General features: G+C 38.3%; 1 protein-coding gene across 2 annotated transcripts in view; it reads right to left on the bottom strand.

Annotated features, from left to right (window-relative positions):
• The window catches only part of SEMA3D (semaphorin 3D), a 140460-nt gene that overhangs the window by 60447 nt on the left and 62600 nt on the right, over positions 1-17413 (bottom strand). For both annotated transcript variants that reach the window (XM_058022757.1, XM_058022758.1), the window contains exons 3-5: positions 14711-14871; positions 2241-2303; positions 484-603 (exon numbers count right to left, since the gene is read on the bottom strand). In XM_058022757.1, coding sequence (XP_057878740.1) covers positions 484-603; positions 2241-2303; positions 14711-14871 — 344 coding nt within the window. The remainder of the gene's footprint in view (positions 1-483; positions 604-2240; positions 2304-14710; positions 14872-17413) is intronic.

Here is a 17413-nt window from a genome sequence, read left to right as displayed (position 1 = left end):
ACTGTCCCTGCACTCAGGCTCAGAGACCCTTTTCAAAGTGCTCATTACTCTCATGCACAGGGCACAGGAATCCCTCTGTGGACCAAGGAAATATGTACATTAAAAGACAGAACTACAAGTTTCATCTTGAACTCTGAATGTATGTGCGTAAGGAAAGTATGTGCAGAAATGACTTACTAGAAAGGAAGACATCTGGGTTAGATGTTCTCTTCACTTAGTTAATCACATGGAAGTGTCATTCCAAAGAACTTTGTGTATTAAGCCTGAGGAAAGTGCTTTGTTCAGAAGTGATATGCACATACCGAATGTGAGAACGAGAGTTCCCGTCTGACCCGCAGAATCCACCATTTATCCTGTTATTTATGCAAGCTGCTGTCAGGTCATTTTTTACACACTCACATAGTATTTTCCAATCTATGATGAATGCTAAACAAGATGAGGGCTATTCCTTGACATGTCACACTAGTGAGAAAGTTAAATTACCTCTTTGTGAGTTCCAAGTTCAATGTATCCACAGAGAGGGTGAAACGCTCCTGTGCCACAGACATAAACATGGGTCCGGTTGTACGGCTGAAGAACGCGGATAAAATTGGCACATTCTGTCTGTTGGGAAAAGAAAGATAAAGGTTACTTTTTGTATTCTTCTTTTCCACATTATACATTCTACTAAGTTTCAGCCATAGCACTGTTATGCTTAAAACTACTGTAGCAGAGACTGTTTATGAAGCAGTTCAAAGCTGCAACAACTACAATTTGACAGTGGCTATCTACCAGGCAGTTCATCAATCCGACTTGCAAACCTAATTCTACTGTAAGGCTTACAGCCACAAGAAGCTGTGTGCTCGCAGCATGGTTTGGAGGGCACCTGTTCAGCCTGTGCTGCAGCAAACAACACCTGCCAACAACTGGGCAGAGGTCGCAGAGCCACTGGGTTTGTGTGGCTACCAGTCCTCCTGCCTTTGCTTCCCAGCTCAGGGTGCTTTAACACTAAATATTGCATGATTAAAGTAACTGTGGTTGGCTGAAAGGCTTCAGCACACTTCCAAGGATATGCTTTGTCTCTGCACCAAGCACATCTTACTGGTGAGTTTAACTTGGTCATTTCTGAGTCCAGTGGGCTGTCGTGGCTCTAGCTGGGCTTGCTCCTTGCTGGGAAGCACAGGCAGATGCTACATGCTCCAAGGATGGTACATGGGCTGGAGGAAAAGGCTTGCTCTATCTTTCCCCAAAATGAAATTAATACAGAAACACAAAACAAGTACTCCAGAGGTACTCCAGAGAAACACAAGATCAGTTCATACTTTCTAGACATCATCCTACACCTAAGTAAAAGTCCAAAACAAATATTTCCCTCCCAGAACCCTTTCCTTCTTCTCTTAGGATAGAAATAGAACAGCACAAATCCTCCATATACACTAGTATAAGAATATTCTTATACCAGTATAAGAATATTCCCAGTGCTCAGCAAAGGTGTTGTTTAGGTTTTGACTGCTGTAAATATAATGCTAGCAACAAGTTAGAATAAGAAATTGAAATTCTTCAAGCTGAGAGTGTTTTGAGCTGGAATCTACCTCAATAATCAATGTGCTGGACAGAAATTAGGAGATTTTTTTGAGACAAAATGAGGAAATTTTATTTTACAGCCAGGAAATGTTTATATTTATGGGGCTAGGCTCTAGACACATGATGTAATCTGTGCTAAGCAAAACATATAAAAGTTGTATTGTGTACACGTATGTACCTTAAATATACTTCCTAAAGAAAATTTGTCGTTCCAGGGAAAAGCCATTGAGTCTGAGATTTTCTTTTAACCCTAACTGAAGCTGTCTGCAAGTTAAGTTGATTCATACACTGCTCTACTTGTCTGTTTCTTTAAAGAATTATAGTAAAGTTACACTCAGGACACTCCCAAGACAAAAAGAGGCATTTTAATGTGAAAAAAGAGGATTTTATGGGAGTATTGCCTGGTATACATTTCTGAGGTAAGTCCATTCATCTCTCAGCTGCATTTATTATATCAAAGAAAAATCTAGCATGATTGCTGCCTGCAATACTGAATTTTTTTTTAATTATTAATATTTTAAAAACAACAGAAATGTATTTTTTTTTTAATTAAGAAAAAACACCATTAATTCAGAAGAAGTGTAACAAGAGCTTACTAATGCATTTTGTGCATTTAGTAACAAACACACAGATATTCATAAATCACAGCAATAATAAAAAATATATATCATACTTACCTGGGCATCTTTCCCAGCTAATTTGCATAATTCTACCTTCTCTTTTGCTGCAGGCCAGTAAATCTGTAACATAGTAAAAATAAAACAAAGATTATGAAGATTATAACCTGTCCTATGACTGACAGAATAATTATTACACGAATAAACAGTTAAAACAGATTTATGCATGTTGAAAGACCTTGCCTGTAAGTTGAAATGAACATGACTTCAAATACAAGATTCCATTGCAAAAAGTTAAGAGGTTTTAAATCGACCCCCTCATCTATATTTATTTCTTCATTGGCTACATGTACTTTTAAAAAGCATTCAGTTGATCTGGCCAGGGCATCTTGTCACCATTATGTGTTTCCCTAAAAGTTATGATGAGCGAAATCATCTGGAAACTAAGCTGATTGCAAAGCCAGGCAAACTACATTTGTGAAGAATTTAGACCAGTGGACTTGGCATAACTGTTATAAATAATACTTAGCTCTTTCTGCCAATTTTCAGATGAAAATAATTAAGTTCAAAAAACTAAGGATAGCTACAGGGAAATTGTAGAACAAAAAGTACATTTGACAGAAATCAACAGTGCATGGTTTAAAAATGTCACCCATCAAAATTAACTGAGTTTACTGAGAAAATGAAACAGAAGTTTCGAGTGGAATCATGGACCTTGGATAAGTATCATTAAATATTGACACAGTTTCTCTTTCTTTTTTAATCTGCCCTGAAGAATTCTATAAAATAGGTTTTGATGTAGATGAATCCAGATGGCAAAATACTATCAGTTACTGTAATCCAAATTATGTTAGTGAAGAAATATCAATGAACAACAGTTCAGGTTCTGTTTCATTGACTTCAATTAAGCAGTCAAGACTGGATATGATTTAGGGTTTGATTCTATTAAATTTAAAATAGAAGCTAAATACAAATTCTTCTACAACCAATCAGATAAAAATGGTTATTTTGTACCTCTAATTATGACAAGATGAAACTGTTGTTATCTCTCATAACTAACAGTAAAACACCACAAATCACACTAATTTTTAAGCAAATATTGATTATACATTGCCTCAAGTCTCAGGCACCAGTCAGCAGGTCATTAGTAGTCACAAATGCTTTAGAGTAGTCTCCAATCACTCTTTACAAAATCTTAAATAGCAAATATATAAGAATGAAGAATTATTGTAAAATGCATCAGAAATAAAAACATCATCAAGGAAGGGTGCACATCCCACTGGCATACAAGAAGAGTTGACTGCTGTCATATTCCCTTTCACCCAGCTGTTGGCACCTTGTAGGAAGGGGTTTGACATAAACAGGCTCAGTCCCACAAGGGTAAGGAAAGCAAACAGCCAGTGTCCTGTGTCAAGTACCTTTATCACTTCCCAAGAACCCACAGTCACTGTTTCTCTCAGTCTGGAAACACTTTTGATTCTACTTCTTCCTCTTTCATTCCCAGTGAAAATGGATGTACTGGATTTCTGCAAGGCAATTAATTTCCTCTCACGTGAATTTAGTTACCTTTCTGATAAAAACCTCTTAGTATAGATAAAGTAGTTTAAGTTACTTAAAACTTAACCCTCTACAACAATATTTACATGGAGTCAGAGATAAGACAGTGTTACAGCATTACAGCATAACTCTGCTTTCCCAGAGCATTTTCTCAGAATGATGTGGTCATAGCATCCAGGTATGAAAATGCAATCTGAAATCAGCTGTGCCAGGGTGTGTGGGTGGCACAGGGCACAGTGCCATGAAGCACAGAAAATACTGGGAATATCAGGAAGGGCTGAAGGTAGGTCCAGTCTGGTCTCTGCCTGGGCAGAGTGGGATGAGCCTCGATAGCAACACAGGTCAAGTTTAAGAAGAAAAGCTGATGAGAAGCTACCAGTGAAGAAAAGCTGATGAGAAGGAACAGAGAGAGGAATGTAAGATCATGGATCTCCAAACACATCTGGCCAAGGAGATTTGTCTGAGCTGTCAGCTCTCTTGTACATAAACTTTATGCCCAATTCTGCCTAAGATCCCTGAATCATTTACAGGGAAGCCTAGAGGCCAAGGGGCTTGGGAGATGTTTGGCCAAGGTTTAATTATCCAATTAGGCAGACAAGACATCCCTTTGTAGCCTTTTGAACATGCCCAGCTCTCCTTGTCAAATACACAGAAGAACTGGAGGAGCTGAAAACAGAGACATCTGCTTCAAGGCATCAGAAGTGTTAATGGACTTGACTTACCCCAGTTCTTCTACAAATTCCTTCATGGGAATTAGTGCTTGTCCTACAAGGCTGAAATACACACACTCCCACTTCTATGGTAATTGACCACAGATAATTATATTAAAAAATCAATTGTTTTACTCTCTAGTTACTCAACAGCCTCAGTATTTAGCATTATATAAGACCACATTAGACAATGAAAAGTGAAGCTAAGTGATCCAACTTGAAAATCAATTTGCAATTATATATGGGGTAGTAAAAGTGATATTTATTTGCTTTATATATGAGAAATGAGAGGTTCCCAGAAACTGTCAGTTCTAAATTGTAATAGATCACGAAAATGACATAATAAATAATGAGTCGATGTGCTGAGCAAGAAAGCATAAGCCTCATTTTTTATTACAGGACATGCTGTGTAACAGTACCACAGGTCTGGGTCCCTCAAACACTGACACAAATAATGTTACACATCTGCATTGACTTTTCTGTAGGGGGTGAAATCAAGTTTTACTATTATATTTTATTCTGATGAGCTACTTAGTTTTACAATTTCCCGAAAAAGTAAGAACACATGCTCCTGTAGTTTCTGTTAGATTTAAAATAACTGAGCTTTTAAATGGTTTGAAGCTTTTAAATTGGCTTTTTTCCCCCTATTTACATGCTTTATTCACAATGCTAACAGCTTATTAACAAATTCTTTTTTTTCCCCAAATTCCTCAATAAGCAAAAACTTCAAGGAATGGGAACGAAAACCAGATAACCAGGCACTATATATTAAAGGTGACAACAACCTTGACTTATGCTATAATCATTTTGTTTTACAAGCAGTACAAATCATATATTTAATATATTTTATAGTTGCATCTGTATTTGAAATGTATGGAGAAATCTTAGAATAACTTAGTGGAGTTACTGAATTGAAGGCAAGAATGCAACCACTTGGAATATGTGAACTATATACTTAAATAGGATCCTTTTCTTAATCTTCAGTTTATTTTCCTTTTAAAATAACCGTATCAAAATTCCAAAGGTTGGCTACTGTCATGATTTCCAGCTTTTATCTTCTATTGCCCAATTAAAACAAAAAACAATCTTACCATTACTTTTAAATCATTCTTCAAATATTTTCTTAAATTTAGCAACAGGAAAGAAATTAAATTCTCCTAATAAATGAAATTTAATAAGCTCTCTTCTATCAGAGAGAAAGAATACCTCCCAGGAGTACAAAATTAAGCAGTACATAAGCGTAGGACAGATAAGGTATCACTTTAAAGGGTAGCTGGAAATTGATTTCTGATTAAACAAAACATTTAAAACCACAAAGGTCTTTTCCAAATCAGGAGCAGCAGGCTTCTAAAAGTAACATTTTCCTGTCCACTGAACACACATTTTTAGAATAAGAAAGGAATGCAAAAATTTTTTTTAAATGTGTATTTTATATATATATATATATATATATATATATGTATGTATGTATGTGGATGATAAATATATATATAAAAATATATGCACATGTGTACATGTGCATATATACATATATATATATATATATATATATATGTATAAAAAATATATGGATCCACCATTCTCATTCCAAAAGAGCTTAATTTCAGCTGCTATCCTATCTGTCACAAATTTATAATATTGGTATTTTACTAATTTTTCAGTATCTATCTTTCTCTATCAGATTTTGTTCCTAAGCTAACATTTCAGACTATAAATCCTTAGGAGAAGGGATTCTGAAAAATAAAACAGTGAAGTCTGATTACAAAAAAAACCATTGTGTGAAATTTCAGCTTTTTCAAGAATCACTTCTAATTAATCTTCTAAATCTAGGATGGTTCAGGACTTCATAAAATGAGTGGAAAATGCTATATGATGTCACAATACAAGAAAAGAAGATCATAAGCTACCTAAACAATCAAAAAACCCATTGGTCTTACTTCATGTGCTTGTAAGGTTTCAGAACAAGTTTTTAGCTAGGGAAGAAATAACACAAGTTTCCAATGAAAATGGAGTGTGGTAGAGAAGACAATATAACTTGGTAAACAGGAATTGGTTCACTCTAATATTGCACTTTAGTAACTCAGCTGAATTACATTAAGGTGCTAGAGCTGCTCTTCCCCATGGCTCCACTTAAGTATTTATTTACTGAATTGTCTCATGGAAACTGATTAGCTCAGCTGCAAAAAATTAGTACAAGGCACTAGTAAAAGAAAAAAAAGAGATCTGATAAGTAAAGAACTTGAGGTATAAAGTTACTCATGAAGTCCCTCAAGGAACAGAGCTCATCCTCCTTCATGTACTCTTCAATAGCCTTGGTAAAAACCCAGAACTCTGCCACAACTTTTCTGAAAGAAAGTTGAGAGGCACTATTAATACACGTGGAGTTAAATTACACAGAAAGAATCAAAGGGCTCTTAAGACCAGAATTATAAACAGCCAGAGGAAACAGGTATAAACTGCTCATAAATAAATGTATATCAGATTGTGGATTTTAACAAAAATTAAATCTGAAACACTGGAGTAACAAGGATCCATTCCACAGCAACAACATTCCTAAAGAAGCTGCATGAAGCATCCCAAAGGGCCACTTGGAGCAGCTGGGTTATGAAAGGAATAGCTGCTCCATGAGGTAGGTGGTGCTGACAGCAGCGAGTGAGACCCATTGACCAACGTGACTCCCTCCAGTTTCAGGTCCCCAGGACAGCCACGCTCATGCCAGCAGCCAGCACTTGAGTGTCCCGTTGAGGCTCTTGGCTTCCAGCAGCCCCGGGGCTCTCGCTGGAGCCTCTCCTGTGCCTGATGGTGAGCACGTGCTGCAGCGCTTCTCTATCAGTGCAGCCCCGGGTACCACACACCCCAAAGGGCTCTGCTAGTGGGGCACGGAGCTCCAGCAGGGTGTGTTCCCACCAGGAGTGAGGGACATCAGCTGATTGGCATGTCTCAAAACACACACCAAATCTGGGGCCTGGGAAGAGAGAGATTGCTCCCTTCCTATTTTAAAGGAATTAAAAGTGATAAAAGCATTTAGATGAAAACACAGATTTTAAACAGCTGCTTGATGCAGCAAAATAAGGCCAGCTTTCTTCTGTTGTTTCATTCTATGTACTAGATATTCATCATACTGATGTTTCAGGGAAGGTATGCAATAAAATTACAGCTTTCTGGCATCAAAATGTCTTATTAAGGCTTTGTGAAGCATGCACACTGTAACTCAGAAGCTAGGGCTCATTGGTATGGATAAATTCTCCATATGACAATCCCAACTGCAGTTTCCGAAGAACAAAGCCAGATTGAGTTATAATCCCTTTGTCACGTTGGCATATGCAATACATTCCCCCCCTGAGAAACTCTTCTCCATGAAAAACTACCCCTCTGTGTGAAAAAAAAGGATTCATGACTTAGCTCAATGAGACCATAAAATGAGTACAGTAAAGAAGGCAACATGAGCCAAACAGACTGAAGTAAACCAGGAGACAGTCTAATCCTAGTTTTGTTATTGCCTTAATATATGTGACAGTCAGGTCTCAATTTTCCCACCAGTAAAATGACAATAATGTGACTTTCTTTTTTTTTTAATTTATTTTCTTGATTTTCTGAAGAACTTTGTAATTCATAGCTCAAAAATCAGAAGCAAAGATAAACAAAAAGATCAAGGAGCACTGACAAAACATATGACAGTGATCCAATAAGAATGTCACCCTGCTGCACAAGACAATATCACAAATGTCATGCCCCAATGCAATAAGAGTGGGTGTTCATGGATTGCATCCTGAGAACTAGGACATTTGTCACTGCTGTATACTGACCCCAGGTCACTTCACTCAAAATTACTCCAAGCACTAAAAATTTACTGAATTTCCCAGAAAACACTGGAAAGAATTTAATGCATTCTCTGTATTATTTTGTGGAAAACAAAGAGTGTTACAATTATGACAGAATCACAGAATATTCTGAGTTGGAAGGGACCTACAGGCATCATTGAGTTCAGCTCTTAAATGAATGGCCTGCACAGGGACTGACCCTGTGACCTTGACATTATTAGCACCATGCTCTAACCAACTGAACTAATTAATGAGAAAATGATCTGATTTTAGCACACCATACTCGTACACCAGTTGTTCTCTAAATATCTCACATCTGCAGCATTAATGTGGGCAGCATGGAAGTCCACAGCCTGGGGAACTGGACAGATTGTTCCCACACACAAATCCTAACAGGAAGGTTACCCCAAGTAGGTCTTGGTATTGACTCCCACTGTAATTGCTGTACTCTGGAATTCCATATTTTATAGTGATCAGCAAACAAAAGAAGCTGAAACATCTAAATTCCTCATCTAAATTTCTCCTTGTATTTGAAAACTAACCATGCTGTCCTTAGAGTTTTTTCATCTAGCTTTCTTATAGCAGTTTCATCAAGGTTTAACTAACTCCCAGAAATACTTAAGAGATCCTTAAAAACCAAGAATGTATCCTTAATATTTTTTACATCTGCCACAGACCTTCACCTGTGGTACTATTTCCCATACCTGCAACATGCATCCAGGAAATAAACTGACCAGAATTTCCATCTCCAATTATTTCATAGTTACAGAAAATTGGATCTCTGATAGATATAATCTGATGCAGCAGGAAGGGGGAAGAGAGAACATGAGGCTTGTTTCAAAGTGATTTACAACACAGCAGGAATGCCAGTGTCAGTGCACAGCATTCTTTATTTTCATGGTGCTGTCAAACTGAGTAAAATGCACTGGAAGTCAGAGGAAAATAAAAGTTGTATATTTGGAAGACACATTCACAAGATTTTGGTAACTTTAATTTGGCAGGTAGCTGTTAAGAGTGAAACCTCATATTAGAACCACATGGGCTTTAATATTGCATCTGTCTAGGACAAAGCAACATCTCCACATGCCCTAGTTCTCCTCTTAAAATGTGATCTCCAACACAACTTAAGTAGCAGCCAATACTTCCATCCTCAGGGGTTTTCTGAAAAGTGCATTTTCATGTGTATGTTATGAGCACATGTGAAAGCTTAAAGAAAATAGACCAGATGCTGATTTCATTTACACTGTACGAAATCTTAAAAGGTTTCAGTGCTTCTACACTCAATTTTCCACAGTGTAACCACAGCAGACTTCTGACTACTGTCTGTTTCTCCTAAAAGGAAACCAAACACCAGGATTTTTAGGGTAAATGGCATTGCTCCTGACATGTTTATCCCTTCAGACTAAAAACAAATCCTACCTTTGAAAAAGTCAATGACCAACATAACCAAATGTTTTCAGAGAGCAGGATACTGGCCATTCTTTATAGCTAAACACATGGGTAAAACACAAAAATGACAGCGGATGTTTATGGAAACATAATTTATGGCAACAATGCAAAAGGAAATAACAGAGACACTCTCTTCCACCTAGGACTGCTGTCATTCTGGATTCATACTGCTTTCTTCACGTTTTGCTCCATCTGTGCTTTTGTGTCTGTAAACACTTTTCAAAAGCTTTCACTTTGTCTACACAGGTGCCTAAATTTAAGTCTGTCAAACAACTTCATAGAATAAACAGCTCTGAGGTTTATTAACTCCTCTTTATAAGACCCCTCTGCTGCAGTTTGTTTGTGGTTCCTGGGGAGTCCACCACCCCTCCAAGGGTTCTCAAGCACAAAGGTATCACCTCTGCCTCTGGAAGTCCCTAACCTGAATTTTCACTGGGTTTATCCTAGATCATCCTGCTGCCCCACTCTCCTAAGTTTAGATATCTCCAGTGGCTTCCACATGACTCTCTGGCCTTCAATAATACTTCCTGGCTAACTTTTTCTTCTGACAGGTCAAGAAAACTTCACTCAGACTGTCTGAAGTTTTGCTGACAGGCAGGAAGCTAACTTCCTTTGAGCTTTAGAATGAGCAGCACATATTTTTTAAGAAGGACTAACTTGGTATTACTGTGTTTCAAGGCTGCAATAAACACCTCAGACTGTATGTATTCCTGAGGCTCAGGCCTGATGGCAAGAACCAAAGCCTCCTTTCAGTACTGGCTAAATTCCCACTGGGCTCATTCCTAATTGAGACCACGCTTATATAGACTGACAGAAAGTTTCTCAGAGCAATGAATGTAAAATTCTGCTCCTGCATCTCAAGGGTGCTGTTTTACATAAATATGCATATGTATTTGCATACATGTTCCCCTTCCTGCAGAGATGGGTGGGTCACACTGCAAATAGTGCTGAAATACAAGCCCACTTGAACTGTTGACAAGCACTGGAGTTACAGAAAAAAATTATGTGCAGCTATTTCATAAGCATTCACCCAGCAGAGAAATATATATATTTTTGGATATGTATATTTTTTCCTGTGAAATACAGAAAATAGTCAATACAAGAGGGCATTCAAGGATGTCACAAGACGGCTGCACATGCCAGAAAAACAGTAGCAACTACAAACCAAGGATGCTCCAAGCGAAGATAATTTGTGACCCAGAGCCAGTGCACACTGGGACAGATGAAAACAGCTTGCTCCAAAGCTGCTATTGGGGATCTGACATGTTTATCTATTTGGCCCACATGGGGCTGTGTCTTCTAGCACTGACAGCTCCTGCAGGCTGGCAGCTTTTCAAAAGCTTGTCAGGCCTTGATAGCATTCCTATTCCCGCGGAGCTGGGCGGGCCGCGCTGCGGATCGCACCGTGATAATCGCGCTGACACGTAACCCCGTGTGCACTGTGAGCACAGCCACAGAGAGGGGCACCCCTGCTCTGCAGCTATTTACCCACTGTTTACCCAGCTGACAACATGCTGCATTTCCTATTTATTTAGCTTAGGGAGTAAAATAGAAAAGGCTTTAAGCAAACTCACGAGAAAATTCTATGCACTAAAGTAATGTTTCCAGCAGGATCCCAGAGCCTGGTGTTCCAAATTTCTTCTCTAGCTTTCCAGCCTCTCATGCTGTTAAACATCCTTTTGTTTTACACAGCACTTCTGATGGTAATGCCACAGAGGCCTTCAGCAGAACTGCTTTCTTTTACTGATCATCTTTATTTTACTCGTAGGAAGAAATCACAATTCTTTCAGTTTGCAAACAGCTTGCAGAATTTGTCAGGCATGTGAGGATCTTTCAAAAAAAGACTATGGCACTTGATAATGCCACTGCAGCAACAGAAGCTAAAGGCTTCTGTACAGGAAAACTTCAGAGAAAATATATCCCTGTTACAGAAAGATGATTATCTGTTGCTAAACTTTATATATTTATTGACTATAATCACTTTAGCTTTCTGCATTTGCCTGTCATTCTGGAAGACTTGCTTATTACACTGTGGTACTTACTGCTGTTTTATAATGAGGTTTGCAAGCACTGGAAACCGGACAGACTTTTTTTTAAGCTGCCAGCTAAGGAAGTTTTCAACCTATTACACAATAAATTGAATAACGACTACAATGATTTAAGGTATTGGGACTCCAGCAGAACTATTGGTTTATTTCATAAGGAAAAATACACCAGGAAATAAAGCCATAACTTAATACATGTAAGTCAAATTAACTAATTTAGGTAAATAAATAGGTTTTAAAAAGGAAGTTATTAAATTATATATAAGTATACATTAGAGAAGGGAGCAGGATGCAAGGCTTTGGATGCTTCTTTGAATACGATTCCAGAAATGTCTTAATACAGAGCTTCAGACTCTAAAATATAATCTTGCCAAGTAATTATAGCCACATATGAGAATAAATTGTTGGGGATTCTGACTTGGCTTTTGGAGGTATCAGTAGCTCCTAACAAAACAAATATCTGAAACTGAGAGCTTTATTAAAATAAGATTAATCTACCCAGCACAGAACATTCTAAAGTAAATGTTCAGCTTTGTTTTAAATAATGGAAACCCTAAACTATGAACAATCTTGCATTCTAGTCTCAAAGTTGTTATACCTCTTTTGCCCCCTCAGCTTGCTTTTAACACTCCTTCCTCAAAGTCATTAATAAACACATCATTTACAGGCAGAAACGTATTATTCTAATCAATTTCTAGTCATTTTAGTGGCTGTATATAAGCAGATTATTTTTTCCAGACGACTCGTGCTCCAGAGGAGTACAAAGGACACACTTCAGACCCTTGTAGTCCCAACATGTGTGGTTTCCTCACGCTGGGAAAGCCTGGAAGCTGGGAAAGCCTGGAAGCGAGCCGCCTGGCCCGGAGCCAACCCAAACTAGGGTCAGTCTAAACACAGCACCGGCAAATGCTACTTTCTGACACTTCCCTGCTACTGTAGAGAATCCTCCAGCATCCTCCTCAGCACTGAGATTTACACACTGCTCCTCACGCTACTTCCTTCATCTCATCCCTTCCCTCCACTGAGAAGATTCAACTAGCCAAGAGCAGTGGAATTAAAGAGAAACACTTGTGTGACATTGCCTTGTGTTTCCTGGGTGTTTATGCAAGAAGATACATTTATAAAGTTGCTGAATGCCCATGGAGGCCTTGGAAATCATAACACCAGGATGCTCTGCAAGGCTTCTCAAGTCAGTTCTTCCCACTTAGATAAATTTTGCCTCGTGTGTTTTTTTCTGAGAAGTTAAATATTATCTGAATAGTTAAACTGTTATTAGTTTACCACTAAAACAAGTAGAAGTATTTGAACCTGCACACATATTTAGTCTAGATATGCAAGTGGTTAGGAATTTTATTCCCTCCTTTCAGGTTACCACAGATATGTAAGCATACATTCTCTATTCATCTTAGGAAATGCAAATTTTCCTTCCAAATACAGAGTCTTTTCTCTGTAACGTCTATACCACTGTCCGATTGCAGGTTAGCTCTCCTGGCTCTGTGTTCTGCTCTTCCTGGAAGGCACAAGGTCCATAATGATCAGCAGGGGCTTGGCCAAAGGCAAAATGTCACCAGCTGGGATGAGGGGTGGCTCACACAGGGGGCTGCCACCTCCAGCAAGGTCTGGGCTCATAAAGGCCCACTGAACATAATGGGAAGTGACAGCACTCAGCATCTCTCAGGAGGCAAGCAGCATCCCACAGAAACAAAAGTCTGCTTTTCACACAAACAAAACTTGTTTTCTACAGAAAGCCTACACCAAAAATCAATTTGTACTCTGAAAATTTGCAATTATAATTAGCAGTGCTGTTATTAATGCAATATCCTGAGGGAGTGGTGCATTTTGAGTCAGTTACTGAGATGACAGAAGCAAGTTAAGTGCTTGATAAAGCATCCCAAGAAGAAATTTTCTGAAATACTCAGAATCTGAGTTTTACAAAAACTGGCATGTGCAGCATTGCTGAAGTCAAGATAGGGAACAAGATATTCTGCTGGGTACTGTATCTCTTCTATACAATGGCAGCAAGTGTTGCTCTCAAACATGTGAGCAAAATAGTATCTTGTTCCACCTGTTCAGTCCCTGCCTGCAAAGCCATTAATTCAGGGTCAGTTACCGCTTCAGAGCTGGCAGCAGAACCCAGTAATTTAAAACTCCCCTCTGGTGCCTAAAGAAAATACCAAACACAGCTGAGAATTCAAATTTTCTTCATATCTGGAAGAAGAAGAAAACCAGTTTTCAAGTGTTCCTGTGCAAGCATCTGGTTTTCACTCATAGCAGTCAACTGTGCTTACAAAAGCTCCAGTTTACCATGTCTGATAGAAATATTGAAGGCTAAATTGTCATCTCATTATCTCAATTTAACACATTGTCACTGGGCACAGGCAAAGGACTACAGCAGATCCCAGTGGAAGCTTTTCCTATCACTAGTAATTCCAGATATTCACAAAAATGCTAAAATTGCCACTTACATTTTACTATAATTTAAACCATTCAAATTGCTTCTGCTCTGTTCAGTATTACAGTAAAGCAATCCCAGTGATGCCAGGAAGCAATGAAAGAGCTGTCTTCAGTTATTTCCTTCCAAATGCTTTTAAATGAAGAGGGTAACCATGACCAGAGGAGTTGAGAGGTGAACACTTTGAGCTACATTTTTCCTGTTTGCTGATATTTTGATGCTATTTTCATGCACTGCAGAGCTCTTCCACATAACTAATCTCTTGCAGGTCATCAGTCACACAGGAGATCACATAGCATGAGAAATTCAATTGATTAAAGATAATATGTATAACTGTGGGAGGTGAGATTATCAAATCTTGGTAAATTGCATTGCACAACGAATCTGCAGTTACCCAGTGAAGAAATAAATAAATAAAAACACAAACCCAAACAAACAAAAAAGGAATTTAACAAAATTTAACTTAGGAGGTAAACTCCATGGAAAGCACACTGACCTTTTTTACATTTTTGTTTACATCAATCAAGTTGAGCAGGAAGATGTGGTCCTTTGTCCCGACTAGCAGCCGACCCCTCTCCTCATCTAGCAGCAGGGTTCGAAAATCAAGCCCCTCTGCTGAGCCCAGGAATGGGATGCAGCTGTTTGAAAGCAGCAAGTCTGTGGGAAAACGAAGAAAATCTTTATAATCAAAATGTTTATACATGACTCAGCAGTGTCTTTTGTAAATATATGCAACCAGCATGGAGTATACCAGTGAGAGAAGTGCAATCTTGGAGCATGTCTTTCCAAAGCCATAATACAGTTCCTGTTAACTTTGGGGTTTTCTGGAGGGGTTTATACTTCCAAATTGGGTAATAGTTACTTTCACAAAATATTTTTCTATGTAAAACTTTCTGAACAAATTATCTGTATGGCATAGAAGAATCAGAAATTAAACATAAATTAGAAACCACAGAAGACAGATCTTTGCAAAATGTGTGCTATATCTTTCCTTCATTCTAAGAAAACTAATTATGTTTATATTACCATACTCATGCATACACATGCTCAAGGATCAATACCTCACCATATTTGGTGCTCCAAATATAAAGCAGCAAATAAGGTGAATGCCAGCCAAGAATAATTAGGAGCAGGAAATAGTGGGTAGGGACCTTTGAAGATCATCCAGTTCACCTCCCTCAGTATGAGGAGAAAAATCTTTCACTAGATCAGCTTGGTCAAAGCCCCATCTAACATGGTCATGAACACTTCCAGGGATGGGGCATCCACAACTTCTCTGGGCAACCTGTGCCTGTTTCTCACCACACTCATAATAGAAAATGTCTTTCTTATATCCAGTTTTTATCTACTCTCTTCCAGTTTAAAACTACTGCCCCTAGTCCTGTCACTAAAGGCTTTGGTAAAAGTCCTTGCTCATGTTTTTTACAAGTCCCCTTCATATACTGAAAAGCTACAATAAGGTCTCCTCAGAGCCATCCTGACTCCTGGTGGAACAACCCCAAACCTCTCAGCCTGTCCTTAAATGGAAGGTGTTACAGCCCTCTGACCATGACCATGGCTCTTCTCAAGATTCATTCCAAGGTTCATGATTTTCTTGAACTGAGTGCCCCAGAATTGAATGTAGGACTGCAGGTGAGGTCTCACCAGAGCAGACTGCAGAGGCAGAATCCCCTCCCTCTACCTGCTGTATGCACTGCTTGTGGAACAGCCCAGGGTACAGCTGGCTTTGCAGGCTGTGAGCACACACTGCTGGTTCAAATCCTTTTTTTTTTTTTTTTTTTTTTTTTTTTTATTTACCAGTATCCCCAAGTCTTTTCTTTGCAGGGCTGCACTCAACCTATTCATCACACAATCTATCTATCCATCATCCAGTCTGTGTTGATATTAAGTACTGCCCTGACCCAAGTGTAGGATCTTGTACTTGGCCTTGTTGAACTTCACATGGTTTACACAGGCCTCCTTCTCTAGCCAGTCAAGGGATCTTCAAAGATAATTTATTCCAATTCAGTGAGGATGGTATAGTAAGGGGAATATCCAGTAGCAACACCTCTAAGATCCTATTAAAATAAAAAATTTGACAATAAAGTTTTACTGAGAATTAACAGTAGCTTTAAATCTCTTTAAAAATGTAATTAGGAAAAAAATGCTCTGTGAAACTACTGAAAGACTCTATAAAGCTGCAAAAAATCGAAAGGGCTCTAAAATAAAAAATCTGTAACATTCTGCCTAATGAATACTCTGGGTGTAATTCTGGATGAGGACACAAACAACATATAGAAAAGAGCACAAGGATAGTTAAGTCTTGTTTGGTAGTTATTACTTTGGGGAAAAGAAAATAAACATGTGAATCAGGTCTTCCACAAGCAAACTCTCCAAACTAAACTATTTGAAAATCATCAGATAGAAAGGCAAACCCTGTATTTAACTGAACATAAAATTAAGGGTATTTCCACCTTCCTGGCACTGGATGGACAATGTAGCATTCCTGCTAGAAAAGCCAGACTTACTGCAAAAGTCATTTGCACATCCTGATCATGAAGAAAATTAGGGCCAGTGTTCTGGAGAAAAAGTCCTGAATAAAACCCCACCCAAATATTTTTCTCCAAGGTCTCTCACAAACCATATGACAGGAAAAAAAAAAAGTTCTGGTGCCAGCTAACAAACAGCACTCTGGGAGGAAAAATATTTTATCATTACTAATTTGACTAACTAGAATATAATTAAGACAATGATTTTTTGGCTCAGTCACTTCTATTTAAGTTTATGTGAGTTTGTCTGTGCACGGTGTTGTTAAGGTACAACCTGAAAACAAATTGCCTTGTATTGCCACTCCTATTCCACTAGGTGAGATTTATTTGGGAGCTCTTTGGAAAAAAAATCCTGCTTCACATTGAAAAATTATATCCAGTGCTGGGCACTACACTGCTATACTTTAGCACTGTCCTTTCTGTCATATTTTCTGTGAAGACCAAGATGTCAGGGTTTGTTTTCTAAACTAGAAACACTTTAAAAAATCTGTTTATTAACTGCCACCAAGATCACTTAGGAACAGCTCATAGTTAACATGGTACTATAAAAACCTCAGTCCTCACTTATAGGACACAAGCAACTAACATACAGAATAGGAGGGAAAATTCCTTCTCATCTACAGCCACAGGAATTTGATCTAAGGAATGATCAATTATATGCTTGTGCAAAT

The sequence above is a fragment of the Melospiza georgiana genome, chromosome 4, assembly GCF_028018845.1.
Source record: "Melospiza georgiana isolate bMelGeo1 chromosome 4, bMelGeo1.pri, whole genome shotgun sequence".
Lineage (NCBI taxonomy): Eukaryota > Metazoa > Chordata > Aves > Passeriformes > Passerellidae > Melospiza > Melospiza georgiana.
This window is presented reverse-complemented; position numbering and strand designations above follow the sequence as displayed.